The 26379-nt window shown below is 34.8% G+C and overlaps 12 protein-coding genes and 2 non-coding genes across 14 annotated transcripts; 4 read left to right on the top strand and 10 right to left on the bottom strand. All coding sequences in view use genetic code 12, as the record gives it.

The window, feature by feature from the left end:
* Nucleotides 1–31: 31 nt before the first annotated feature.
* DEHA2F06512g (DEHA2F06512p) lies at nt 32–730 on the bottom strand (the record flags this gene model as incomplete). Its single annotated transcript, XM_460641.1, has 1 exon — nt 32–730. One exon carries the CDS (start codon nt 728–730, stop codon nt 32–34), a length of 699 nt encoding a protein of 232 aa, XP_460641.2.
* Nucleotides 731–874: 144 nt separating this feature from the next.
* Nucleotides 875–1954, bottom strand: DEHA2F06490g (DEHA2F06490p; the record flags this gene model as incomplete). The annotated part of the gene is made up of 1 exon (XM_460640.1): nt 875–1954. One exon carries the CDS (start codon nt 1952–1954, stop codon nt 875–877), a length of 1080 nt encoding a protein of 359 aa, XP_460640.2.
* A 723-nt stretch (nt 1955–2677) lies between these two features.
* On the bottom strand, nt 2678–7168 carry DEHA2F06468g (DEHA2F06468p; the record flags this gene model as incomplete). The annotated part of the gene is made up of 1 exon (XM_460639.1): nt 2678–7168. One exon carries the CDS (start codon nt 7166–7168, stop codon nt 2678–2680), a length of 4491 nt encoding a protein of 1496 aa, XP_460639.2.
* A 1011-nt stretch (nt 7169–8179) lies between these two features.
* On the top strand, nt 8180–10834 carry DEHA2F06446g (DEHA2F06446p; the record flags this gene model as incomplete). Its single annotated transcript, XM_002770710.1, has 1 exon — nt 8180–10834. One exon carries the CDS (start codon nt 8180–8182, stop codon nt 10832–10834), a length of 2655 nt encoding a protein of 884 aa, XP_002770756.1.
* A 27-nt stretch (nt 10835–10861) lies between these two features.
* On the bottom strand, nt 10862–12766 carry DEHA2F06424g (DEHA2F06424p; the record flags this gene model as incomplete). The annotated part of the gene is made up of 1 exon (XM_460637.1): nt 10862–12766. One exon carries the CDS (start codon nt 12764–12766, stop codon nt 10862–10864), a length of 1905 nt encoding a protein of 634 aa, XP_460637.2.
* Nucleotides 12767–12987: 221 nt separating this feature from the next.
* Nucleotides 12988–14127, bottom strand: DEHA2F06402g (DEHA2F06402p; the record flags this gene model as incomplete). The annotated part of the gene is made up of 2 exons (XM_460636.1): nt 12988–13989; nt 14041–14127. 2 exons carry the CDS (start codon nt 14125–14127, stop codon nt 12988–12990), a joined length of 1089 nt encoding a protein of 362 aa, XP_460636.2.
* A 200-nt stretch (nt 14128–14327) lies between these two features.
* On the top strand, nt 14328–17378 carry DEHA2F06380g (DEHA2F06380p; the record flags this gene model as incomplete). Its single annotated transcript, XM_460635.1, has 1 exon — nt 14328–17378. The coding sequence occupies one exon, from the start codon at nt 14328–14330 to the stop codon at nt 17376–17378; it is 3051 nt and encodes a 1016-aa protein (XP_460635.2).
* Nucleotides 17379–17578: 200 nt separating this feature from the next.
* Nucleotides 17579–17669, bottom strand: DEHA2F06358r. Its single transcript is given in 2 exon segments — nt 17579–17615; nt 17632–17669. It is a non-coding gene; the product is annotated as a tRNA-Phe (tRNA).
* A 7-nt stretch (nt 17670–17676) lies between these two features.
* Nucleotides 17677–17749, bottom strand: DEHA2F06336r. Its single transcript has one exon. It is a non-coding gene; the product is annotated as a tRNA-Arg (tRNA).
* A 310-nt stretch (nt 17750–18059) lies between these two features.
* Nucleotides 18060–19823, top strand: DEHA2F06314g (DEHA2F06314p; the record flags this gene model as incomplete). The annotated part of the gene is made up of 6 exons (XM_002770709.1): nt 18060–18170; nt 18222–18347; nt 18401–18661; nt 18764–19047; nt 19099–19634; nt 19741–19823. 6 exons carry the CDS (start codon nt 18060–18062, stop codon nt 19821–19823), a joined length of 1401 nt encoding a protein of 466 aa, XP_002770755.1.
* Nucleotides 19824–19829: 6 nt separating this feature from the next.
* Nucleotides 19830–21284, bottom strand: DEHA2F06292g (DEHA2F06292p; the record flags this gene model as incomplete). The annotated part of the gene is made up of 1 exon (XM_460634.1): nt 19830–21284. The coding sequence occupies one exon, from the start codon at nt 21282–21284 to the stop codon at nt 19830–19832; it is 1455 nt and encodes a 484-aa protein (XP_460634.2).
* A 554-nt stretch (nt 21285–21838) lies between these two features.
* DEHA2F06270g (DEHA2F06270p) lies at nt 21839–22564 on the top strand (the record flags this gene model as incomplete). Its single annotated transcript, XM_460633.1, has 1 exon — nt 21839–22564. One exon carries the CDS (start codon nt 21839–21841, stop codon nt 22562–22564), a length of 726 nt encoding a protein of 241 aa, XP_460633.1.
* An 87-nt stretch (nt 22565–22651) lies between these two features.
* On the bottom strand, nt 22652–24064 carry DEHA2F06248g (DEHA2F06248p; the record flags this gene model as incomplete). The annotated part of the gene is made up of 2 exons (XM_460632.1): nt 22652–23974; nt 24047–24064. 2 exons carry the CDS (start codon nt 24062–24064, stop codon nt 22652–22654), a joined length of 1341 nt encoding a protein of 446 aa, XP_460632.1.
* A 270-nt stretch (nt 24065–24334) lies between these two features.
* On the bottom strand, nt 24335–26287 carry DEHA2F06226g (DEHA2F06226p; the record flags this gene model as incomplete). The annotated part of the gene is made up of 2 exons (XM_460631.1): nt 24335–25730; nt 26172–26287. 2 exons carry the CDS (start codon nt 26285–26287, stop codon nt 24335–24337), a joined length of 1512 nt encoding a protein of 503 aa, XP_460631.1.
* Between the last annotated feature and the right edge of the window lie 92 nt (nt 26288–26379).

Raw genomic sequence — 26379 nt, 5'->3', positions numbered from 1 at the left:
TTAATATATATATATAATATATAGGACTAAATTAAATTAAAATACCATAATATTCGGCTCTTTTATATTTTACGGCTAACTGTTTCCATTGAACAATAAACCTATCAGTAATTGGCAATATTAAAAGACCACTTACGCTCAATTGTTTAACTCTCGCTAGACTTTCAATATAGATGATCCTGGTCTTGCATAAACCCAAGAATTTCAATAGAAATATTATGTATGCTAGTGGAACAGATGTCCCTGGTCCATTCAATAAAAGAATAGATGGAAACTGTGGTAATTCATAGAGGTGCTTAATTGTAGAAATGAGTGACCTTACTGTACTAAAAACTGACAGAATTATAGATTCACCAACAGTTCTCGCCCTATGTAATACAAGATAGTCCAGTTTATTTTGACCACTCGTTAGTCTTTCATCTTCGTATTTCTTGCATTTTAAAATTGAAGTCGAATCACCAGATGATGTAACCCATGTTCGATTAAAATTATTCAAGTCAACATTAGCCAAAATACGCATCATTTCCCCTGTGTGTCCACCTGAACCTAAAAAGATCATTATGTTAGACCCTCTTAATTCTGAAGGTATTTGGCTTAATCCTTTCTCCTTCTCAGATCCCATGGCCGGTGAATTGACCGCCGGTAAAACCCAAAGTAATCTTATTCCGATAATGAAGAATGGCAACAATAATAACACCACTTTAATGCATAGCTGTGATTCGAAGTCCATGTTATACCTTACTCATGATAAGATTATAAAATAGATTTAAATTCGAATAGTTACAGAAACTAGCTATAGCTATTTGCGCCGCGCGAAATCTACTTTTATTTAAAAGATGCAAGATTGAATCAAAAATATATATTATATACTAGTCTAGAGCTCAAAATCTGGTCGTAAAGCCTTATAATGTTGAGTAGATGCTGTATTGCTTGAATGTTCATTTGCATCCGAAGATGTTTTATGATTCTTTGCTTTTTTCGTAATTTTCTGGTCTTCAAATATCTTATCTTTTTCTGCTAATTGTCTCATTACCTTGGTTATAACTAAACTCAATTTATGGCACTCCTCGTTTGTTGTAACTAAGGGCTTCTGCTTGCCCCAACTTACTCTAACGGGATATTTGTTATTTAATATAAGCAATCCTGGTGTAGCGGTATTCTTATTTAGCCCATTCTCCATTATTGTAGTTGCAAAGCTCTCGGCAGCTTTCCTAGTTGTGAATACCACGTAACCACATTTAGCACGATGAACAATCGACAATGATTTTATCTTGCCAAATTTATTACAGAAGTCTGATATTATGTATTGCGGGATATCATCACTGAATCCGAAAAGAAAAAATGATGAAAGTTCTGGAGTGGTTTCTGGAACCACAATCAGGCCTCCTAGAGGTAACTTGCCTAATATTTTTGATATATCAGCATTTTTGACATTGATTATCTCGTTTTTTTTCGTTGTCTTAGAATTTTTTGGAGCCTTTTTGATCAAGGCATTTGTATTCCCGTTTAGTTTCTCTGATAGCTTCAGAAGTATGTCGCGGGCCATTTCACTTCGGTCATTTGATTTATTTACATCATTATCTTCGTTATTATACTTCGCTTCCTGCTTGTCGGCCATAATGGCTTTTACTTCACGGTTTTGAGAAGTATTAGACGATTTTATTTGCAGGGCATGTTCAAGCCCAGCCATTTTCAATGCCGTGTCTCTTATCTCTAATGGTATGCCATACGTTATATCTAACATACACGATTGACAACAGTTTCTTGCTCTCGCACATGTCATACATATAATCGTTTTCTTGGATTTGTTTGTTCCATTATTAGGGTTCCACCGAAATACTGTAAATGGTCTGGTGCAGACTTTACATTCTTCTCCATTTGCTTGTCTCATCATCTTTATATGCTTGTCTGGGCCACAGCAGCTATCGCATATGGCAGGAAACTCGTCACTCATTCTTGCTAGTAATAATATGTAGAATAAGTTTGATTTAGAAGGCTCGTAATTACAAATCAGAACTACTAGGTTGTGCAACTAGTTGGTCTGATAGTGATGCCATCGTAAGTCACGTGATGTATTTTTTTGTTCAAAGAGATGGGATAAGATTTAAGCTATAGTGTGTTTTAGCAAGAGGTGTTTACGACTTTAAGATGTTCTGTAAGAGGTGTTTATGTCTTCTAAAATGTTAAGAAAGAGCTCATTCCAAGAAATAAAAGTTAGTCTACAGTAAAATTAGTTTGGGGAGTTTCTGTTTATTATTTGCTATTAACAACTAGATAAGTTTTCACTGATTATTGTTAGTATGATGATGTGCTATATTAAAAGCATTCCAAGAAAAGCAATATTTTTAGGGTTAAGATTCAGTGTTAAAAAGCTCTGATATTATTTTTATTCCACATGGTGATTCAGGTGAAGAAATTCATTGTTGTATTAATAATTCATCAGTAAATTAATCCTAAAGATAGCTCTTCTCAATTAGCATGAAGCTGAGACTTACCTTAAACAATATGTTTGTATTTTCTAATTATCAAAATTATCAGAATAATAATATAAAAATAAGCTTAAGAATTTATATTCGAACAAGTTTTTATTCTCAGAATTTTTCAGTGGTTACCCGCAATTATAAGTTTTTATTTACACTACCTTTCTAATAGGGTTAGAATTTTGCAGTCTATTTGACTATGTACAAATAAAGAAGTCCGAAGTATGTTTGACCATATAATGCACCTGGTGCTTATCAAATAACTTCCAAAGAAATTCAAGTCTCTCATTAAGCTCTGTATCATTAGTAAGTTTAATAACAGCTTTCACATTTAATGTACCTTCTAAAATGCTTGTGAATATGAATTCATCCTTACACCACCCAATATAGCCATCATGACCTTTTCTGGCGACAAAGTCAATTATATAGTACATGTCTTTATTAACTTTTTCAGTTAATTTAACGACAGACTCATTATTTATGGGTTCCATCAGGTTACACGCCATAAGCAAGTGAATAGCCGTCTGACGTGTTTGAATATCGTTTCTGTATAAATTCATGCTCTCGACGTCGAATAATGAATCTTCGGTTTGTGCATCAGCCTGTGTTAATTTCCACTTGAGTTGTGGTTTAGAGTTGACAAAATTGTCAACAAATATAGGTTCGCTAATAACGGATCCAAATTTCGCCAAGAAGTTTGGCCCGAAGACGGCAGTTATGGCTGTTGGCACCATGGTGAATTCAAAAGCGAAAAAGTGTGATAAGCATTTAGCAGATTCATATCGAATATCGTCATCATCATCGTATAACGCCAAGTAAAGCATAAAGACTCCTTTGGCAACACAAGGACCATGTTCCCTTTTCTTCATGGTAGTTGTGACAAACGCAATAATAGCATTCACTGACGATAACCTAGCTATAGCAGGTCTTCCATCGCTAGCAAACTCATACGCCAAATCCAAAAATCTTTGCAAATTGCTTGTCTCGTCATCATTAGCGCAGCCAGAAATTTGACCTATCAAAGGTCCTAATGCCTCTAACGCTTTCGAATTGGAGTCTTCACTGTACTCCTTCAGGGTAAATGAAATTAATATTTCAATTTTGGAACGTAACTCTTCTCTCTCTAATTCTTCTCCTCTAGACGTAACCTTTCTTATCAACTCTAAAGCGTTAGATCTAACAAAACTCCAACATGAATCGTCCTTGACTAAATCCCATAGCTCTTCAAGAATTGCAGTATAGTAATTATTACTATCCATTTCAATAATGTGGTTTATATGAGAATCACAAAAACGAATTGCTACTAATTGAACTTCGTAAACATCCCTAGAGAGCAAACATAGTCTAATTAAATCAATTATGTCTTCTGTTCTTCCTATTTTCAAGTATTGAGAAAATACGAGTTCTGTCATTGCAGAGAGAAGTAACTGTCTGGCCCCATTTAGAGTGTTATCGAATATATCAGTCGTTAAGTTCCGTATTATGAAATTGCCGATGATATTTAAATTATTATTTCCAAGTGAAATTTCAAAGTTATTCATTAAAATGCAACGTACAATATCCACGAAGCATTTAGCTGTTGACCATGAAAACATGTCGCTATCTGTAAGAAATTCGATTGTATGTTCAAATATGTTGCTTGCTTCTCTATCGGTTAACCTATAATCTGGTAACTTTGTTTCAATTCTCTTAATAATTTCTAAAATTGACAATAAATTCCCATGAATGGAATTAAAGTCTCCGTGAGAATGATGACAATTGTCAATTAAAATACGTATAGTTGGTATAAGGCTATCTGGTAATAGAATTGCTGCCAATGATTTGGCAGCCATTTCACGTACTTTCCAATATTTATGATGCAGACATTTAATTAATAAGGTTTCAAACTTTTGCAACTTGGGATCGAAAGTTGATGTATTTTCTAATCTAGAAAGAATAGTCAATATCGGAAATATTACATTAAATTTCGTATCTTGCTCAACTGCAGCGGAAGCATCAACTAAGTTTTGAAACAAAATATCTTCAATGCCATTGTATTTAGCAAAGAATAATCTTGAAGATATGCATGGTAGAAGTTCACCTAACTTGGATGTACCAAATAAACGATTTTGTAATGCAGTAAACAACATTACTGCACAATTTCTAATTGCCCATGTAGGGTTATAAAAATTTATTAATGATAATGTCAAAACTTGGTTGACGTATGGAGTACAGAGTGATGATAGTTGGGAATCAATAAATATGTGTTTGATACAGTTGAAAGCATGAACTTGAGGAATGTCCATTTTTTCATCAGCATTTTGTATATATTCCTCCTTAGCAATGCTTATTAATTCCTCAAAAGTGTAATCAATGAGATCTTTGTATTCTTTGGACTTATTGTAAGATTTTTCAGCTGTCAAAATAGCCGTAATGAGATATGGCAAGCCCCCTGATCTTCTACTAATATATTGAGTCTTTGATTTGATTAATTTGATGTTCTGCTTCAACCATAAGCTTGGCTTGCTTGCAAGCTCTTGATCATTGCTTTTGAAACATATTTCGCAAGCAGAGACAAAAGACGGATAAACTGAAGAGAATGCACCACGGTGTTTAACTGATGCCAATTGATCCATTATTAAATTTGCACCTGAAAGAAAGGTAATCTTATCTATAAGGGCATTTTTTTCGGGGTTACTTATTTCCAAAATAGTGCTAAGTAAGGCTGTGGATTCCTTAATTGCTTTCCAGCTATAGTTCAAAACTAATTTGTCTTCAGACAGATCATTACCTTCGTTATCGTCTGTTGCATTAGATAATAATGGTTTGGTTTGTAGCCAAATTTTTGTAACTTGACTAAAAATATGCGAGAATTGACCTGTCCAATATGGCGTTTCAACACTATATCTCTTTTTATCGATGTTTTGGAAAATCAATTTCAAGGCTGTGAATATACCATGGACTCTCTGTTCTCTAGGAAGTTTTTCATTGTTAAATTCGTGGTTTAGACCAAAATCTAATTTATCTTTAAGTGTATTTATTAAGCCTTTCAATCTCACAACGTCGTCAATGTGGTCGTATAATTGGGCTAAAAATTGCAAAACCTTTGCACCACCTTCACTCTTCTTACCCTTTAATTCGGTAAGAGTAATTAAGGCTTTATCGATAATATCCTGCTCTGCAGATAATATGTTTTCTGATAATATGTTCTCTGAACAACCTAACAAGAGATTGACGCTAGTATCCCGTATATCTTCATAATTGTTAGTAATATTATCAATTATCAACCGTAATAATTGACCATCGAATATTTCAATAGAAAATGGAAATACCATTTTATTATTGCTTATCTTTATTTTGGTCTTTGTAGATAATTTGTCGTACGCTTGAGACCTAGGGACATTATCTAAATTTAAATCTACTAGTATCTGTAACAGCTTCATACTTAAGGATAATTGAGCGTATGATGATCCTGGTATGAAGTTTCTTTTTAAGAAATTGAGAAACCAAGTTAAAAAGTCATATCCGTATGTGATCAATTCCTGTAATTCATCCTGTTTAGACAAATCATAGTTCTTCTTGCGTATCTTCTCTAAATCTCGTGATAAAGAGTACATGGAGTCTCTAATACGAATCAAAAACTGTCTTAATAATGAAGCAAAATCGTTTCTAAGCTCAACACTATCACAATCCATGAAAAATATCTGCAAAATATTTTTATCGATCAATACATCGTAAACTTGCTTTTGTATCGGCTGAGAGCCCTTTGCCGACCCAACTAGTAATGCGAAGGAACTGATTCTAAATTTGGACTCCTCGTGTGTCAAAAGCAGGGTGATATAGTCAAATGGTACAATTGTGTTCAGTTTATGAAGAGTTTCAGGCATCAAAGCTAAATCCTGGCCGACTTTCAATAACCCAAGGTATATGTCAATTTCTGAGTTCGATAAGTCATTTATATGGAGGGACAAATTCCTTTCTATAAATATACCGTATGACTTGGGTGAAATTTTGAACAATAACGGTAATAAATATACCTGAATATTCCGGCTTAAATCCTTCTCATTTAGTCCGTTCATCACTAACCCTTGCCATTTGTCCATCCACTCTTCGTCGTGACCCTTTTCATATAATCTCTGGTAAATCGATACAAATGCCTTGCTAGCTGCATTGGCCAATGGATTCGACCACATGATCCCTATGCATCTCTCGGTAAATCTTTCGTGTTCTGTCAATATGTACTGCTTGTTTATTTCCTTGGACAATATGTCGACTAAGAAGTAAAGGTTCCTAGATGTACACGGCAACTTCATCGCCTGATCTACCCATCGATGAAATAAGTCCACATGTAATGGCATTAATACCTTACAGAATCCTATCAACCTATGCAATAATGACACCAAAGAGTTTACAAGTGGGCCTGTACCACTTTCCAAAAAATCCATGATATACTCAAATATCCTGCTACTAGTATCTTCGGTTAGCACTTCACACAATTGTTCCGCATGCTGCATTCTCATCATTTTGATGCTTCTCAACATCCAAATACATAATGTATCGCTACATAGTATCCGTGCACTATCCACCGAGTCAGCATTGATCAATGTCGAATACAAACTTGGGAATATCTTCTTCAATTCTTCTGGTCGTACTTCTTTATTTACAATAAGATATTGCTCAACCGTTTTTACGTCTTCCTCACTCAACATTTTCTTCACACCATTTTCCAATTCTTCCTGGTTTTTTTTCCCAATGAGATCTAATATTTCCTTCATAACCTGCTCTAACTCTCGTAGTTCCAATAAACCACTTATACGAAGTACTTCTGTAGTGGGTCTAAGCGATGATCTTCTCTTAATCACAAGAATGAAAAATTCGATCGCGTCGTGCGTCTATCCATTGAAGGCCGTTCTCATCTATCATACATCGGTGTCCACGGCCATTCTTCAATAAAATACTACTAATCCAACCTAATACTATCGCAAACGCAAGTAAAAAGACTAAAGAGCCAAATATAACTACGAGAAGTTAACGTCAAAGTCAACGTCAAAGTCAAAGTCAGATTATTAAATTTTGAACATTAATTAAACCAGAGACCCCTATACACGAAAAATTAAAACATGTCTTATTCTCCAGCTAAACTATTCGATATGTACTGGTATTCATTCCCATATGTCATGTTGACAAAGCCTGAACGAATGTGCTTGCGTATGTATTTTACTACAAATTAGTGATCTTGAATCATATCAAGAAGACATTACTAACCATTTAGACTTTTTTTTCCTTTCGTTTGCATTATTTATTGGTTACGGCATTATTTTCTACATTCCTTCTAATACCATGTTTCTCTTATCAAGAGGTTACTACTATCTTTCTGGTACTGATACGGTGCAAAATATAAGTGTCCAATCTCTTTGAAAACTGGGGGAAAAAGGGGTCAATAAGCTTTTCCAACGTACTGTGTTGGATATTTAAGAGTCTTTATGGCACCGGTAGAAAGAAGCTAATTTATAACAATATGTACAAATACATTTCAAAGAAAATGATTGTTATATAGCTTATTTTGTTTGTGTATATTATTGCATCTATTTTGCGTTTTAATCAACATTGTATTGTGATGAATTGTATTATATAGTGGCAGAAATCGCGTCGCATTGAAAATACAAATATAAAATAGGCAATTTGATCTATATTTTGAACTGAACAATTGACAATACTGAATGTATAAATCAGGATTAAGAGCAGCATTCAAGCCACCACGGCGTATTGATCTGTCTCAATCGTCATTAGACGCGAAATCAAGCTCTCCTGCCCCAATTAATCAATGTGTTGATGCCAAAGTATCGCAAGATAAAGAAGCCAGTCCTTATCGCGCAGCATCCAGCGAGCTGAGCCGCCAGGCATATAAAAGGCCGAAAATTGGCTCAAATGTCATGAAAGCTGAAGACTCGCCCAGTGTTTTAGCGCCTGGTCCCAAAGATGAGGAATCGGTAAGGATGTATATGGTTCAATGGAGAAAGTTCACCAATAAGAAGAATAAAACGTGGGATGGAGATGGCTTAATAGTCGTCAGTAGTTCGGGTATTACATTCAAATGCGATGTCAAAGGCAATGGAAATTATAAGCAAATGGGGAAAACGTCGAAGACCAAGACTGAGGGAATCATCGCATTAGGGTCCTACGAACTAGAAATAGATTACGAGATTGCAGACAAAACAACCCTAAACAATTCCCAAGACGTAGGTCAAGAAAATAAAGTTCCCCTGCATCATATTCCAGCGCCGCCTAGAAACCAGTTTAAGAAGGTAGTCCCCCTAGGAATATCGAATGCACAGAGTACTGCTAGAGTTTCAACGAGCAACCGAAACCCTCTTTATGATCCTGACGCAGAGCATTCTCTTATTATGACCAGACCACCCAATAAAACGCGTGAAGAAACTATTGATGTGGTAGTCGACCCTGTTCTTTCAAGATTGCTAAGACCCCACCAACGTGAAGCAGTTTCTTTCGTCTACGAGTGCTTAATGGGATTCAAGAATTTCAAAGGAAATGGTGCTTTACTCGCTGACGAAATGGGTTTGGGAAAAACCCTTACCACAATTACACTCATATGGACCCTACTAAAACAAACCCCTTATTCTGAAGATATATCTCCAATTTGTAAGAAGGTATTAATTACTTGTCCTGTCACATTAATTGGTAACTGGAAAAAAGAATTCAAGAAGTGGTTAAACATCAATAGGATTGGTGTTCTCACTGTAAACAATAAACAAAATGCAAGCAAGGATAAACAGGAAATTAAAAGTTTTGGTAAGACTAGAATATATCAAGTCTTAATAATGAGCTACGAAAAGGTCTTATCATGTCAAAATGAATTATCAACTATCGACTTTGATATGCTAGTCTGTGATGAAGGTCACAGGCTTAAGAATAGCTCGAATAAGGTTTTGAAAGTCCTTAATGACATGAATATATCAAAAAAGGTTTTGCTTACAGGAACGCCAATACAGAATGATTTGGTAGAATTTTATAATATTATAAATTTTATAAACCCTTCTGTATTGGGTTCGTTCCAATCTTTCCAAAAGGATTTCATTAAGCCAATTCTCAGATCAAGAGAAGTAAACTGTATTAATAAAGATACAATAAAACGAGGAGAAATCAAATCTAACGAGCTAATCGAACTAACTAAAGAGTTTACATTGCGTCGTACTAGTAGTATTCTTTCGGGTTATTTGACAGAAAAGACTGATATCATTTTATTTTGTCCGCCCACTGAACTTCAGATAGCGTTATTTAAATTTGTATTGGATTCTAAGAAATTTAATGCATTGCTAAGAGAAGATAATAACTCGTTGACTTTGATAACTTTGTTCAAGAAAATTTGCAATTCTCCGAGTTTATTGTTTCAAGATAAACTATTTAACTCGTTAATAGAGAATGAACACGATTCTACTATTGATTTAACCACGTTGTCGAAAAAGACTGCAAGTAGCAAAGTCAACATTCTAATACCTTTACTAATTGAGATTAATCAGATTGGTGATAAGACAGTACTTATATCTAATTATACACAAACTTTAGATTTACTTGAAACTATTTTACACAAGCTAAATATATCATTCCTGAGACTAGATGGCTCAACTCCAAATAAATTACGGGATAAGCTAGTTAATGATTTCAATAAGCAACCTGTACTGACGAATTCAGTTTTCTTATTATCCGCAAAGTCTGGGGGAGTAGGATTGAACTTAATCGGAGCATCAAGACTAATTCTTTTTGATAATGATTGGAACCCATCGATTGATTTACAGGCAATGGCACGGATCCATCGAGATGGACAAACAAAGCCTGTATTTATTTATAGAATTATGACCACAGGTTGTATCGATGAAAAAATCTTCCAACGTCAAATGATGAAGAATAACCTAAGTGATAAATTCTTGGATAACAAAACCGATTCAAAACTGAATTTATTTGATATGAATGACTTGAAAGATTTATTCACAGTTAATGAAGAAACGTTATCTAACACGCATGATTTATTGCAATGTGACTGTTCTGGCATAGGAGAAGATATCAATCCTCTTTCAATTGATATTGATTCGGACGATGCCGATGAAGAAACTAATAACCCTGGAGGCTGGATTACAGCATTGGATTATAAACAAGAAGATCAAAAACCGAAAAGGCAGCAGGCTAGTATGATCAATGCTTTAATTGATTATAAGCATTATAATCCTGTTAATGTATCTGAGCAGCTAGATTGTGGTGACATGGTTACAAAAAATATAATTCAGAAGTCAAAGGAGAGATCAATGCCAATACCAATTACATATATGCTTACTAAAGTTACAAATTGCACATCAGTATAGAAATCTATAGAATTATAGAACCTAAATTTAATTTCCTTGCATTCTTTTCATCCTGGCTTCAGCTGCTCTTGCTCTTTGTTCTCTCATTATTCTCATCTTCTGCTGTTCAGAAAGGCCGCTAGTTTCAGTTAAAGAACTAGGTATTTTACCACTACCCAAAGTTCCGCCTGATGAGTACGTCGGTTTTTTCTGTTCCATTTCTGTGCGTTTTGCTAACTCATCTTCTATCATTTTCTTCTTATCTTCGTCTATTTTCTTTTGTTCTTCTTTTTGTTCTCTTTCAACTTCCTCTTTTGATTTGGGACTACCTACTTTTGATAATTGCCAATCACAGTAGTCCTCACCTAAAGAATATCTTGCTATTTGAAATGCTCTTCTTGTTGCTGTATTTCCTGCTAGTTCAAACGGTGTCTTACCGAATTGATTAGAAATAGTTGGATCAGCTTTAAGGTTAACGATTAATACTTGCACCATATGTGATAAACCTTGAGATGAAGCGAAATGCAATAAAGTCGGATTATGAACGTATTGATCTTTAGGCGATAGTTCATGATTAGGGGACAAATTGTTTTTATGAATATAGTTGACTAACATTGGAGCTTTTGATTTCTTTAAAAAGCCTATCAACTCATTGGAATGTTTATCATTTTCATCGAGAACAATTTCTTCAGGTTTCTTTGAATGTTGCTGCTGAGAATTTTTCAAGTTATCCCTTTGTTTCTGTAACCTTTTCTTTAACTTTTCATTTGATTTTGGCATATCATGAATAGTCAAATACGATAAGTTTGACCATGCTTTCTTTAATTCTGATGTCGTTGCTCTTTTCGTAGTAAATGGAAAGCTTCTTATCCTATCATCGCTGGTATGTAAAACACAACCATCATATCCCACAAGAATTCTCCTACTTGATGGACCATTCGCTCTTATATAAATATTTGTACAATCATCAATATGACCCTTCCATGACATCAATAAGTCTCTAACTTCCCGTGTGAGCGCTTGCTCATTGTATCTACGAATGCTAGACCCAGCCGAGTTTGCTTTACCTCTAGCATTATCACTTGCGCTTTGAGATCCACCTTGCTTTTTCCTTGTAGTATATCTATGAAAAGTCTTAGATTCTATTATGTTTGTTAATTGCTCTTGCTTCGACTCTTTGAAATTAGGAGCATTACCTTTGATGTTCTTAGGTATATGTGAAATAATTGCGCCTGCGAAATGGCCACCACCAATCATGAGAAGGGCAGATTTCTTCGTCTTGATAGGTGGATTTGAGAATGAACGAAGAGTCTCCACTGGGTCTTCTTGTAATTGTCTTTCAGTGAAAACAGATTTATACACACCGAAGACTTTTCCTTCTGGAATTAATATAGATTTGAAATAAATAAAAGGAGAATTAGTATTCAAATAACTAATTGTTCCTTCTTCCTCGTCATCGTTTGTTTCATTCTTGTCAATTGATACGCTATCAAATTTTTCGATTATTGTGTCTAACTTGGTAGACGAGGATAACTCATCCTCTGATTCACTTTCACTACTATCATCCGAACCAGATATACTTTCTATTGACTCTTCTTCAATGAGCCTGTCAAATTCTGATTCTGATAATGGTGGCAAATTACTGATTGATCTTTTCAAATTCAATCTATGATAATCTGATCTATAATGATCTCTCTTCTCATTTTGTGTTGCTTTCAAATCATATTGAGGCTTGCAAACAGAACATACACTGATATTCTGTATAGGCTTATCCTCTTTAGTATCTGTATTAACCTCTACCACTTGTGTCGATGTGGATGGTACAGATTGCGATGGAACGACTGTGGTTGAAGAATCAAAATAAATCAATTCCAATGACCCAAGAATTTTCTCTGGTAAGTCATACAAGTACAGATCATTAGCATCTATATCGGTATTATTCACTTTATCCATATTATAATGTGAGTCTTCTTCTAGTTTGTACTAAGATTCGAAGTAAAAACTTCAATTTTTGACTTTTTCGCATCAATAAATCGAGTCATACTAAGGTAAGAGACACTAACCAAAAAAGTGATTCATTTTATATTTACAATCTAAAAAATTAAACAACATTTATACAGTCAAGACAAACCAAAGTTTGAAAAGTCTATAGATGAAAGCGAACTATCATTTACCTATTGCAGGCCAAACCTATGGCACTCTTTCAAAAAATGCTCCACTTTTTCAGGCTTCATAAATGGGTGAGTACCATGGCCAAAGTTTATAATGTAGTTTTGTTTTCCACCACCAAACCCTTTGATCATCTGTTCAACTTTCTTAGAGATAACTTCATCAGAACCATAGATAGTACCAGGATCTAAATTACCTTGTAAGGTGATTCTTCTGCCATTGACCACTTTAACAGCATCCTCTGGCTTGTACAACCAATCTAAAGAAACGGTATCATAACCAGAATCGCAAAGAGAATCCAAAGCATACCATGCACCCTTTGCGAAGACAGTAAGAGGAATCTTTTCGGTAATTCCTAACTCTTGTAATCTCTTTGGCAATTTCTCACTGATTTGACGCAAGTATGGTAATGAAAATTCATTAAACTCGTTAGGTCCTAATTCACTAGCCCACGACTCAAAAACTTGTAACATTTGGGCACCGGCAACTACTTGCTGAGCCAAGAACTCAATACATGCATCGGTTGTAGCTTGTAATAATTTGTGAGACTCTTCGGTGTGCTCGTATATCCACTCCTTGGCATATCTAAACATTTTTGAACCTTGGCCTTCGGTCATATACACCAACAAAGTCCATGGCGCACCACAGAACCCTAATAATGGAACACGTCCATTCAATTTAGTTCTTGTAAGGGTGATTGCTTTAAACGCCCAATCCAACCCCTTCAATATATCGGGTTTGTAATTAACCCTTGACAAATCCTTTGGCGATCTCAATGGATCCACGAATACTGGCCCTTTACCTTCAACCATCTCAATTTCAAATCCCATAACTTGAGGAATAACTAAAATATCACTGAAGATAATAGCTGCATCGATTAAACCATTGAAATGCTCTATTGGCTGAATAGTAATTTCCGCTGCTATTTCTGCATTTCTACAAGTTTCGAAAAAATCAAGCTTTCCTTTGACTTCATGATACTCTGGTAAATAACGACCTGCTTGTCTCTATTACATTGTTAGTAGCTGTAATCAGCATAAAGAAGTGAATGTACATACCATGATCCACATAGGTGGTCTCTCAACCTTTTCACCTCTAGCTGCTCTAAGAATTAAATCATTCTTTAATGGGGCAAATTCTGGCATTTTGTATATCTTAACGTCTTTTTTAAGTCTCTAATTCTTCAATTGCTTAAGAACGTTGAAGAGAAAGTATGTAAGAATTTACATTTTGATGAAGGTGCGCGCTTGACAATTATTCCCCATCCCCATCCTCTAAACAGGCCATGTTTATACTAGTAAATAAAAGCCGACGATAAGAAAACTTCATTCTAATCACCTTATAAATGGCGGAAACCGAACTGGGGACTGGAAACAGTCCATCACATAGATTATCTGAAACTTCGAATGCTTCGGGAAATAGGAGTCATCAACAAAGCAAGCAGATAGCATCGTACAAGTCATCGAAACCAAATGTCTTCATAAGATTTATTAGAGCAATATTTGGGTATAGAAAGACTTCTGTTACGTTATTTGTATTTATAACAATTATTGCTACGTTAATTTTAGTTGAATTGAGCAATAGTCTTGATTTTTCTGTTAAGTTACCTACCAATAATTTGGAGAGAACTATTTTAGATAATTCATGGTTAGACTTGCAGAAGATAGGCAAAGAAGAACATCCTTATACGTCTAAAGGGAATGATTATGTTCACGATTACCTTGAAGCAAAAATTACGGAATTGATTGGGAAAAGTTTGTTTATCGAATGCGATAACGATGTGAATTACACCAATAATATCATATTCAAGACTGAAAACGACTTGTATAATCAAGTGACATATTACGAAAGTAATAATTTGTTGGTGAGAATAAATGGTAGCGATAGCAGTTTGCCGGCGTTGTTAGTTAGCGCACATTTTGATTCAGTTCCTTCTAGTTTTGGTGTAACTGATGATGGTATGGGTATTGCGTCGTTGTTGGGAATACTTAATTATTATAGCTCAGATGGCATTGATCAGCCAATGCGTACTATTATCTTGAATTTTAACAATAATGAAGAATTTGGTTTAATGGGTGCTACGTCGTTCTTGCATCATCCGTGGTTTAAACAAGTGAGATACTTTTTGAATTTAGAAGGTACAGGAGCAGGCGGTAAAGCAGTGTTGTTCAGGGGCACTGATTATGGTATTGTTAAATATTTTAAGCATGTGAGATACCCATTCGGAACATCTTTATTCCAACAGGGATTTAATAATCATCTCATCCATAGTGAAACCGATTATAAGATTTATAAAGAAAATGGCGGAATAAGAGGGATTGACTTGGCATTTTATAAGCCTAGAGATATATATCATACTGCAAGTGATAGTATTAAAAATATCGACATTAAATCGTTGTGGCACATGTTATCAAATTCGTTGGATTTTGTGGAAATTGTTTCCTCCCAACGTATTGATTTGGATGACGAGGATACATCCCCAGAATCTGATGAAAAAAGCCGTGAATTTGCTATCTTCTCGAGTTTCTTCAATTGGTTCTTTGTTATTCCTGCTTCACAGTTGGTACTTATCAATGTTACGTGCTTGGCTGTTATTCCATTAATAAGTTTGCCACTCTTAGTCATTATTTTTAACTACAAAAAGAATTGGCACATTGGCTTTATTAATGCGATTAAATTCCCTGTATCCCTTGTGCTTTCCATTTGTATTTTGAATATCATTACTCACAACGTGATTGCGTCAATTAATGAGTTTTTACCAAATTCTTCATATGATTCGATTGTGTCTACTTTATATTCGTTGTTTTTGTTGCTAAATTACTTATTTTTGAATGGTATCAACTTTATCTTCAAAGGATATAAGGGGTTATATCATGATGAAAAATTGATCTTAATAATCCAAACTTCGTTTATTTATTGGGTTTTATTGATAGTTTCAACAAATAAGCTTTCAAAAAATAAAATTGGAAATGACCATACTGGAGAGTTTCCATTAATTATGTTATTCTTATTACAGTCTATTGGTGCATTATTTGGCTTATTTAGCTGGTCTTTCAAAAAAACTACGCCTGATGAACTTAGAAATAATGATGATGAAGCTTGTCAAGCTTTGCTTTCTCGCGAAGAACATAACAACTATGGTTCAAATGAAGCAGAATTAGAATCAGGAGAACCTATACTGTCAAATTCATCAGTATCTTTAAATTCCTCGCTGTCACAAGTCACAAATAATCTAGTGAAAAATTTGCGTAAGTCATTCAGTTATGACTGGTCTATTCAGTATGTTGTCATCGTTCCATTATCTTCATTAATTGTTTATAACACCGGATCGCTATTGTTGAGCGGTTTGAATAAATCGATTCAAGAATCACTTAACGCAGAGAAGTTGATTTTTGATCTAATTCAATTAGTTGCAGTAACATTAGCAATACCATTCTTACCGTTTATTTTCAAGATCAATAGGCTCTTGGTAACAGCATTAGTCTTAGTTTTTTGTCTGGGATTTATTAGCATATTTTTAAAATCCCCATTTGATCAATTGAATCCCTTGAAATTAAGATTTGTTCAGTCAATTAATTTGGATGAATCTTCAGATATAAGTGTTGTTAATGTTTTTGGAAGATACGGATCTCCAATGAATAATGTTTTGCTTGATCTACCATCTCTTAAAGAAACTAATGAATCCTTAGAGTGTAATAACTTACAAGATGGTATGCAGTTATGTTCATATAAGACTTTGTTGCTGCCTAATTTATCGCCTGATGTAACTGATTTTAATGACTATTTAGACGTACAAGTTTTGAAAAATTCTTCCTCCGACTACCCTTATGGCTTATTATCAGGGGAGATAAAAATTAATGTACCAGAAAATAGAGTTTGTCGCTTGTCTTTCAATAATTCAAACTTCGAGAATTCAAAACAAAGCCTAGTCAGAACCATCTTAGTATATGAAGACAATAATTATGAGAACTCATCGAACAAGTTGTTTCCGTTCGAAGTATCTGAATTTCAACTAGCTAATCTTCCAGAAGGTTTCTCCAGAGATAAAAAGGGTACATACATTTATAAAAATTTGAATGGAATCGATAAACTAGAATTAAACAAATTGTCTTGGGATAAGCCTTATCATGTTGGATTCCAATGGATGCCTAAATTCGTGGATTCTGTTCTGGCTGAAAATGAAAATACCAATGTTCCATATACGACAGATTTTAACAATTTAGGAATACAGGTTGAATGTTTTTGGGGTAATTTAGGTTACGCCAACAATGAGAATAAATCAGAGGATGAAAGAATCCCTGCCTATGGTGAAGTATTGCACTACAGTCCCAATTATGTTAGCTGGGCTAATAAAGAAAGTGGTTTGGTCTCTGTTCTGAAATACGTTGAAATATAATAGCATAATAACATTTTTACCTAGTTAGTTAATCTTTTCACCGCTAATCGAATAGCCTATGAATATAAAACTATTCGTTATCTAAGCTCAGCTATCATTTATTTAACCGACTATCTTGTTGTATATTTTGATCGATTTCGCCTATATATATACTTAACAAACCTTTTTTATTTCTTCCTAATCTTAGAAGAGAAAAAAAATGCGAATTCTGTGGATCGAACACAGGACCTTCAGATTAACTGGACTGAAGTTGACTTCAGTCTGACGCTCTCCCAACTGAGCTAAATCCGCACATACAAACCCACGGCGGGAGTCGAACCCGCAATCTTTTGATTAGAAGTCAAACGCGTTAACCATTACGCTACGCAGGCAGATTGTTATACTTTGAAAGTATCTAATTTTTTATACAAAGATAAACACTTGGTTTTTTTAATGGTAATAATGTTTCATAATATATTGGTTATAGTATTCATATATAAACTTCAAGGCTTAAAAATGCTGATATCCATTATGTAGTATTCATTCTATCGTTGTTTAAAATATTATTCGAATAATTTTTGTACTAATTAAGATAAAACTTTTGAGGTTGCACTTCTGTGTACATGTTTTTGCACCTATTTAAAGGCATATTAGGTTTCCGCCTTTACCTTTCTTTCTCTTTAACATAATAGATAATTCAATATGAGATGCTTTCTTGTTATTACATGCTTAATTTTGAAGTCTGTAGAGGCCTTCATTCACCCAATTACAATACGAGGAAAGTCTTTCGTTGACAGCGTTACACAGGAGCCGGTATGTTTTATACGTTTATTGGTTCTGGAATTCAACTAACAAACCAATCAGTTTTTTATCAAAGGAGTTGATTACCAACCAGGGGGTTCTTCAGGAGTTACAGATACTAAGGACCCTTTATCGGATCCAAAAGAATGTGTTCGAGATATAATAATGCTTCAGGATTTGGGGATCAACGTATGTATTTATTTGTCTAAAGGACTACATAAGGAATACTAACAAGAAATTAGACCATTCGTATTTATTCGATTAATGCAGATCTTAACCACGATATATGTATGTCAATGTTGGCTGCAGCGGGCATTTATTTGGTACTTGACGTGAATTCACCTTTGCCCAATCATCACTTGAATAGAAATGAGCCATGGAAGACATATAATGAGCAATATTTGAAAAATATCTATAAAGTCGTGGAACAGTTTTCATATTACAATAATACTCTTGGTTTCTTCGCGGGGAACGAAATCGTCAATGATAAAATATCAGCCAAAGTACGTAGATAGAACTAAATTAATGAACTCTTTATAAATTACTTATAAAAGTCATTTAAATGATGAATCAAGCTCATATAGACAACTAACATATGATTTTAGAATTCACCCACATACGTCAAAGCAGTAATACGGAATCTCAAAAAGTATATTGATTATAACTCACCTCGTCAAATACCCGTAGGATATTCAGCAGCTGATGATTTAGATTACCGAGTTTCATTTTCAGAATATCTTGAATGTGTTGATGATAGTGTAACAGATTCAGTTGATTTTTATGGGGTCAATTCATATCAATGGTGTGGAGAACAGACATTCTACACCAGTGGATATAATATTCTTGCCAATGATTATAGTTCTTTTTCGCGGCCGGTATTCCTCTCTGAGTATGTAAATTTTTTCCAAGTTCACAAGAACCAATACTAACCAACCATTAGATATGGGTGCAATGAAGTACTTCCTAGAAGGTTTGATGAAGTACAAACATTATATTCATCAAAGATGAACAAAATATTTAGCGGTGGATTAGTATATGAATATTCTCAAGAACCAAATAATTATGGCTTGGTCAGCATATTGGATAATGGTGATATAAAAGTGCTACCTGACTTTATAGCATTAAAATCGCAATTTGAATCTCTCCCACTTATCGACAATTACCAATTCATACAGAATACGCTCGGAAACCTAAAAGGAAGTCAAAAATCATCATTGCCGAAATGTAAGAAAACTTATTCAAACTTGAATATAGATAAAACTGTTCCTAAAATTGCAAATGATCCTATGTATTCTAACATAGATGTTGAACGAGGTAAGTATGTTGAACTTAATGAAGATGATTTGATATCCAGTTACAATATTTTAAATTATAAAGGAGAACCCTATGCTGTAGACGATTCTATGGAAATAATTTTCGATCATATGTCAGGAGCAGAAATAGTCAGGAATAATAAGAATGATAAAGAGCGTAACTGTAAGTATAACTTTTTATCACATCTTGAAGACAAAACTATCATTTGAACTTACCTAGGGTTTCAAATGAATATTATGAACCAAATGAATACTAACAATTTCTTCAGCTGGGTCTTCCCCATCAATACACAATTTACTAAGTAAATTATTAGTGTATCTCATAGTATTAGAAATTACTCTTTGGCTTTAATAATACTCATATATATTTAGATCTTACAAAGACTCTATTACCCTTATGATCGAATATCTTTACTGTACAGTCTTCGTTTTCTGACAATAAAGGATGTAACAAAATCGACCATTCTCTATTATTCAATGAATGAATTTTCTTGTCTGGTTGTTCACTTTTCGTAAACCCACATTTGATACAAGTACGAACTTTTTTCGGCCTTTCCTTCAATACAATTGAAAGGTTCTGGATAGTTGATAAATAAGTCAACAATGATTCAAAAGTATCCGTCAGAGGAGCAACCCAGTCATCATTATCTTCGTCCTCCTCTTTTATTTTGTGTTTATGTCTAAAACTGTCAAAAAGGTCAAAATTTATTAGCTCTAATTCAGTTAAATTGGCATAAAATCCTTGGCCCGAACAAAGTAATTTAAAAAAAAGATTATATCTAGCAAAATTGAATTGCTTTTCATTGCTAGAATTTTTTGTCATCAGGTAGAATACTTGAGAGTCGAGATCTAAAGTTAATTTCGACAATTTGCCATTTTGCTTTATAACATCAATAACCGATAAGTCACTTCCTGATAGAATATTCAATAATCTTAACTCTGTAACTTCGGCAAGAATGTCTGGGCATCTTTTTTTCTGGTTCGGCACCTTCTTGGATAAACTATTCGAGTAGATACAGGAGAATAAAACCAATTTGTTGATACCACCAATCTTCGATGAAGAAGTCAATTTCAGATCATCAAGAACAAAATTATGTAAGACTAATTCATCTATCGCACCATATACATTAAACAACGACGATATGTGGCTGGTTCTAAAAGGTATTGACCAGCCGCTCTGTACTTTTAGTACCAATTTGCCTAAGGTTCTAGGCGGCCTTTTTGACTTGAAACTAGAAAATACACTGGATGAATCGCCCGGTATATCATGGGGAAATGAAAACTCTGGAGATATTTCACTTATAGTAATTGTTTTTAGTCCATATGCTTCTTTAAGTAAATTTGTAAATGAATGAATGTACTCATCGAAACTGGCTTCTTCATCTGTGCTTTGAACACTTTCCACATCGTACGTCCCCGCAATTTTTGTCTTACGGTTGGTTGAATTTCTGGTAGGAGGATTTATGAAATGGACGGATTTTACCAAATTTATGTTATTGCTCGGTTCATTATACCCAAACCTTCTTGTAATTGAATGAGATGCACTAGGCAAGTGAGTTTGACTAAACTTAGAAAACCTCCTGGGATTAGTAATTATTATATTATTGTAAAGAAAATTCTTGTTGATTATCAAATGAAACTTATTACAAACCAAGGATAACTTCAATAACGTTTTCAAGTCATTTTCCAAGCAATTAAATACCTCCATCAATATCTCAACTGGTAATGAGCAAAGATGTGCTGTTGGATAATTCACACTTGCTTTCGATTTAGTGAAGACTTTTTTACGTCCTATTAATTGATATTTCTTCATATTTTCATCTGAGTTCTTTATAATACGTTTCGTTGTAATTGAAAGAAATATAAGAAGAATAAATATTGGGTTATCTTTCGTAATTCCAGCCAGTTATTAGATAAGTGCGAATTTTGGAACATGCAGAGAATAAGTGACCTAGTTGCCAAATTATTGTCAAATTAATCGTCAAGATAATTAAACAAGTTAAATACATAATATCCGAGACATTGACCATTCATCTGATAGTGCGTCTTATGTTTATCTACATAAGCCTTCTTGTAGATATCAATTGTTAAGTATCCTCACATGGGATCATGTTCTCAAGAATTATTTTTTTCAACTCCATACTACACAAGATGATACGAGGCGGTTTCTTGAGCCATGGTGAGATATGTGGTTTTCAAGCTAGAAATGGTGAATATAGCTATTTTCACAAGGGTTGAAAGCATTACGGGGTTAATGATAGTGCAAGTAAATGGTCTGTAGTATACACGACCAGGCATTAAGGCCAATATGAAAATTACAATCTTAGTTTGCAAATTGGAGCTGACGATAATAATAGGCAGAAATATATGGCAGAAGAACAAAGAAAGCTCGTAGAGCAATTGATGGGTAAAGATGCCTTGATATCGCCAGCGGTAAAGAGAAGAGATCCAGAAATGACAAGTCATAGGGTGTGCAAAAGTTTTTTAGTTGGAGTTTGCCCACACGATTTATTCATTGGAACGAAGCAAGACCTAGGAAAATGCCCAAAATTACATCTTGAGAAACACAAGTTAGAATATGAGTACAGGACTAGAAAGAAAGGTGAGGCATTTCCCGAATTTGAATATGAATACTATAAGCATCTACAAACTTATATAAATGAAATTGATCGAAACATAGAAATAGCCTTGAAGCGTTTGGAGCATACCCCAGAAGAAAAAGAGAAAATCGCTAAGGTGACGAAGGAGTTAGATAATTTGGATACAAAAATAGGCTTAATGACACAAGAAATCGACTGTTTAATTAAAGAAAATGAAACTTTGAAATGTTTATTTGAAAGTGTAAAATTGAATGACTTATGCAAAGAAAGAGACCAGCTTGCAGAATCCGCCAGGAATATTGCGGAAAACGTTGGTCAGTCATCTCAGCAAAAATTACAGGTTTGTGAAGAATGTGGAGCGTATTTATCAAGATTAGATAGTGATAGACGGTTAGCTGATCACTTAATAGGTAAAATACATTTAGGTTATGTTCAGATGAGAGCAGCGTATTATGAATTACATAACAAATTCAAAAGAAGTACTACATATTAATGAGTTTATGTTAACAAGAAGATATATTTTTAGTATATATATGTATGATAGATGACGAAATAAATATTATTATAATCGAATCATAATTCATTCATCTTTCTTACCAACTTTTTCTTTAGAAACGTAATTAATGGCACGCAATCTTTCAGATAAAATTGGATGAGAATGATGGTACGAGGAATATAACCAGTCAGCATCCATTGTTGATAAGTTTTCACTCAATAATTTAATCAATGCCTTGGCCAAATCATCCGAGTAGCCACATTTCTTAGCGTATGCATCTGCTTCATATTCGTTCTTTCTTGATAATAAATTCATACCAAATTGTGCAACACATTCAACTGGTTGGAAAATATCGTTAAACAACATAAACCCAATCATAATTGGTTGAACAGAGGTAAATCCGAATGAAGAGTACAAAGAGTTGTTGTGAATGAAAGCAGAAAACATAGAGAAACTTAAAAATAAATGAGCTTGGGAGAAGACCAACATTTGTGGTAAGTGTGACAATTTCCAATGGCCAATTTCATGAGCCAAGACAGCGACAGTTTCTTCCTTGGTTGAGTGCTTGATCAAAGTATCATACAAAACAATCTGTTTACTCCATGGTAAACCAGTAAAATAAGCATTAGAATGGGAAGATCTTTTTGAACCGTCAATGACATACAACTTGGTCAAAGGGAATTTTTGTTCACATGCCAAGTTTTCAATAGCAGTTTTTAATTCGCCTTCATCTAAGGTAGTAAACTTATTAAACAATGGTTGAATCAAAGTTGGGAAAATAGTCATACCCACCAATTGAACCACAAAAAGGAATCCACAGGTATACAAGATGAAAGAATCACCAAAATAGTCAATAATCTTCAAGAAAGCTGCAACAACAGGAGATCCGAGCGCAATACCTAAAGCAATGCCCTTGACCTTATCGGTAAGCCATAACCCAACAGTAAGCTTGTTGAATCCATACTTCTCTTCTAAAACAAAGTTAGAATAATAAGATAATGGAAGCGAAACAATTGTACTAATAATCTGAGTGGAAAATAAGAAAAATAATGACTGCGTAATGATACCTCCCATAAATTTTGGAAGAATGAAAGAACTCTTGGCCATTAAGGTACCAGCAATGTTCCAAAACTTTGGCAACAAATCATACTTGATGATAGCTAAATTTTGGAATAAGTTAATCGAATCTGAAAGGAAGCCAAATTTAGCTTTAGCACGGGAATAATCTTGTGATTTATCGAATGTTTCTTGTGAAACTTCGGCCTTTAAGGTGTCTGGAGGAGTTGTTCTCTTTAAGACTTGGTACTGACGGTAATCTAAATAGTTTTCAAATAAAAACTGACCAACGGTAAATCCTACTATAATGGATTTCCAGTTAATACTGGCACTATCAAGAAAGGAAAATGACTATATTTGTTAGTATTTGAACCATAAATAACCGAGGCATGATAATTGACTACGATGCGAATCAACACGTACATTTGCTAAGGAAAACATAGTATTCTGTAGTAGTATATCTGAAAGAGTAAAGATATCAAAAAGATCACTTTTCCATTTATTTGCCGCTCCCGAGCACTTGTCGGTGCGACGTGTTGTTTTCAAAATCGAAAGAAGCAACTTTTATCTACACTAGAAAAATATAATAAATTTTTGCATTTACAATTCTAAATAAACGTAATATTTTTATCAAAAACTAAACTGAATAATATGTCAAAATAAATTAAACTTCAAGTCATATATCATTTTCTTTCATTGGAGCAATTAGACTTATTTAGATTCAGAAGCTAATTTTTCGGCTTTAGCAGTGGCATCTTCAATACCACCAACCATATAGAAAGCATTTTCTGGTAAGTGATCGTGCTTACCATCTAAGACTTCCTTGAAAGATTTGACGGTTTCTTGTAATCTAACTAATTTACCTGGGATACCAGTGAAAACTTCAGCAACAGCGAATGGTTGAGACAAGAATCTTTGGATCTTACGTGCTCTTTCGACGGTTAACTTATCTTGTTCAGATAATTCATCCATACCTAAAATAGCAATGATATCTTGTAAAGACTTGTAAGCTTGTAAGGTTTGTTGGACACCGGAAGCGACGTCATAATGTTCCTTACCGACAACAGCAATATCTAACAATCTAGACTTGGAATCTAATGGATCGACAGCTGGGTAAATACCTAATTCGGAAATACCTCTAGACAAGACAGTGGTGGCATCTAAATGCGCGAAGGTGGTAGCTGGAGCTGGATCGGTTAAATCATCAGCTGGGACATAGACGGCTTGGACAGAAGTAACGGAACCCTTCTTGGTGGTGGTAATACGTTCTTGTAATAAACCCATATCAGTGGCTAAGGTTGGTTGATAACCGACAGCAGATGGAATACGACCTAACAAAGCAGAGACTTCGGAACCAGCTTGGGTGAATCTGTAAATGTTATCAACGAATAACAAGACATCTTGACCTTCTTCATCTCTGAAGTATTCGGCAATGGTTAAACCGGTTAAAGCAACTCTAGCTCTAGCTCCTGGTGGTTCGTTCATTTGACCGAAAACTAAGGAGACCTTAGAATCACCTTCAAGGTTAATAACACCAGTTTCTTGCATTTCACGGTATAAATCGTTACCTTCTCTGGTACGTTCACCGACACCGGCGAAAACAGAGAAACCACCATGGGCCTTAGCAATGTTGTTAATCAATTCTTGAATGAAAACGGTTTTACCGACACCGGCACCACCGAATAAACCAATCTTACCACCTCTGGCGTATGGGGCTAATAAATCGACAACCTTAATACCGGTTTCTAAAACTTCGGAAGAAGTGGATTGTTCGACGAACGAAGGTGGATCAGCGTGAATTGGGTTCTTTTGTTTGGTCTTGATTGGGCCTCTTTCGTCAATTGGTTCACCAATAACGTTGATAATACGACCTAAGGTTTCACGACCAACAGGAACAGAAATTGGAGCACCGGTATCGTTAACTGGAGCACCTCTAACTAAACCATCGGTACCATCCATAGCAATAGCTCTGACGGTGTTTTCACCTAAATGTTGGGCGACTTCTAAGACTAAGTCTTGGTCACCGTTCTTAAGGGTTAAAGCATTAAGAATAGCTGGTAAGTTACCTTCGTCGAATTGGATATCAACAACAGCACCAATAACAGCTCTATAATTCACTCAGTTAGTATAATGGTCCATAAATATATTTATGTTGTGGTGCCAATCTCCACCACGGTACAAAATGCTATTGGCCCGGATCGCGAAAAGTGAAAAATTTCATTGGTCGAGCTCGCCTAGGCGCCTATATGATATGGCCCCCTACTCGTTTCCTCTACACCACCACTTCTATCAATCTCTCACATAGCGAGTTATCTTCGTCGCTCTCCAAGGATGGTGTTCTCTTCTTTTCGTGGGCTCCTTCTGCCCCGTGTTCCCATTCCTCCCTTTCTTCCTTCCGCGTCCGTGTTTGCCAATTGCACCGTCGAATCGGTCAAATTCACCGCCAATTCGCCCTATTATTCTCCCTCCACTCTCCATTCTCTCCCAATGGCTTGAATTGACTGTGTTCGTCCGATTGATTGATTTTCATTTTAAAAATTTTACATACCTAACCTTACCGGCGACTGGAGCTGCTGAAGCTAAACCTCTGTTGAAAACAAAGTTACGCTTAGCAGCAGTGAAAGCATTGCGTGAAGCAGAGTTAAACAATCTTGGAAAAACCATCGTTATTAACTTTGGTAATTTAAAGACTAAACGTATTCAAGTATTCTTTAAATAAGAAACAAAGATTTAGAGAATTAAAATCAAATTAATAT

Source organism: Debaryomyces hansenii (genome assembly GCF_000006445.2).
Source record: "Debaryomyces hansenii CBS767 chromosome F complete sequence".
NCBI classification, from domain to species: domain Eukaryota; kingdom Fungi; phylum Ascomycota; class Pichiomycetes; order Serinales; family Debaryomycetaceae; genus Debaryomyces; species Debaryomyces hansenii.
This window is presented reverse-complemented; position numbering and strand designations above follow the sequence as displayed.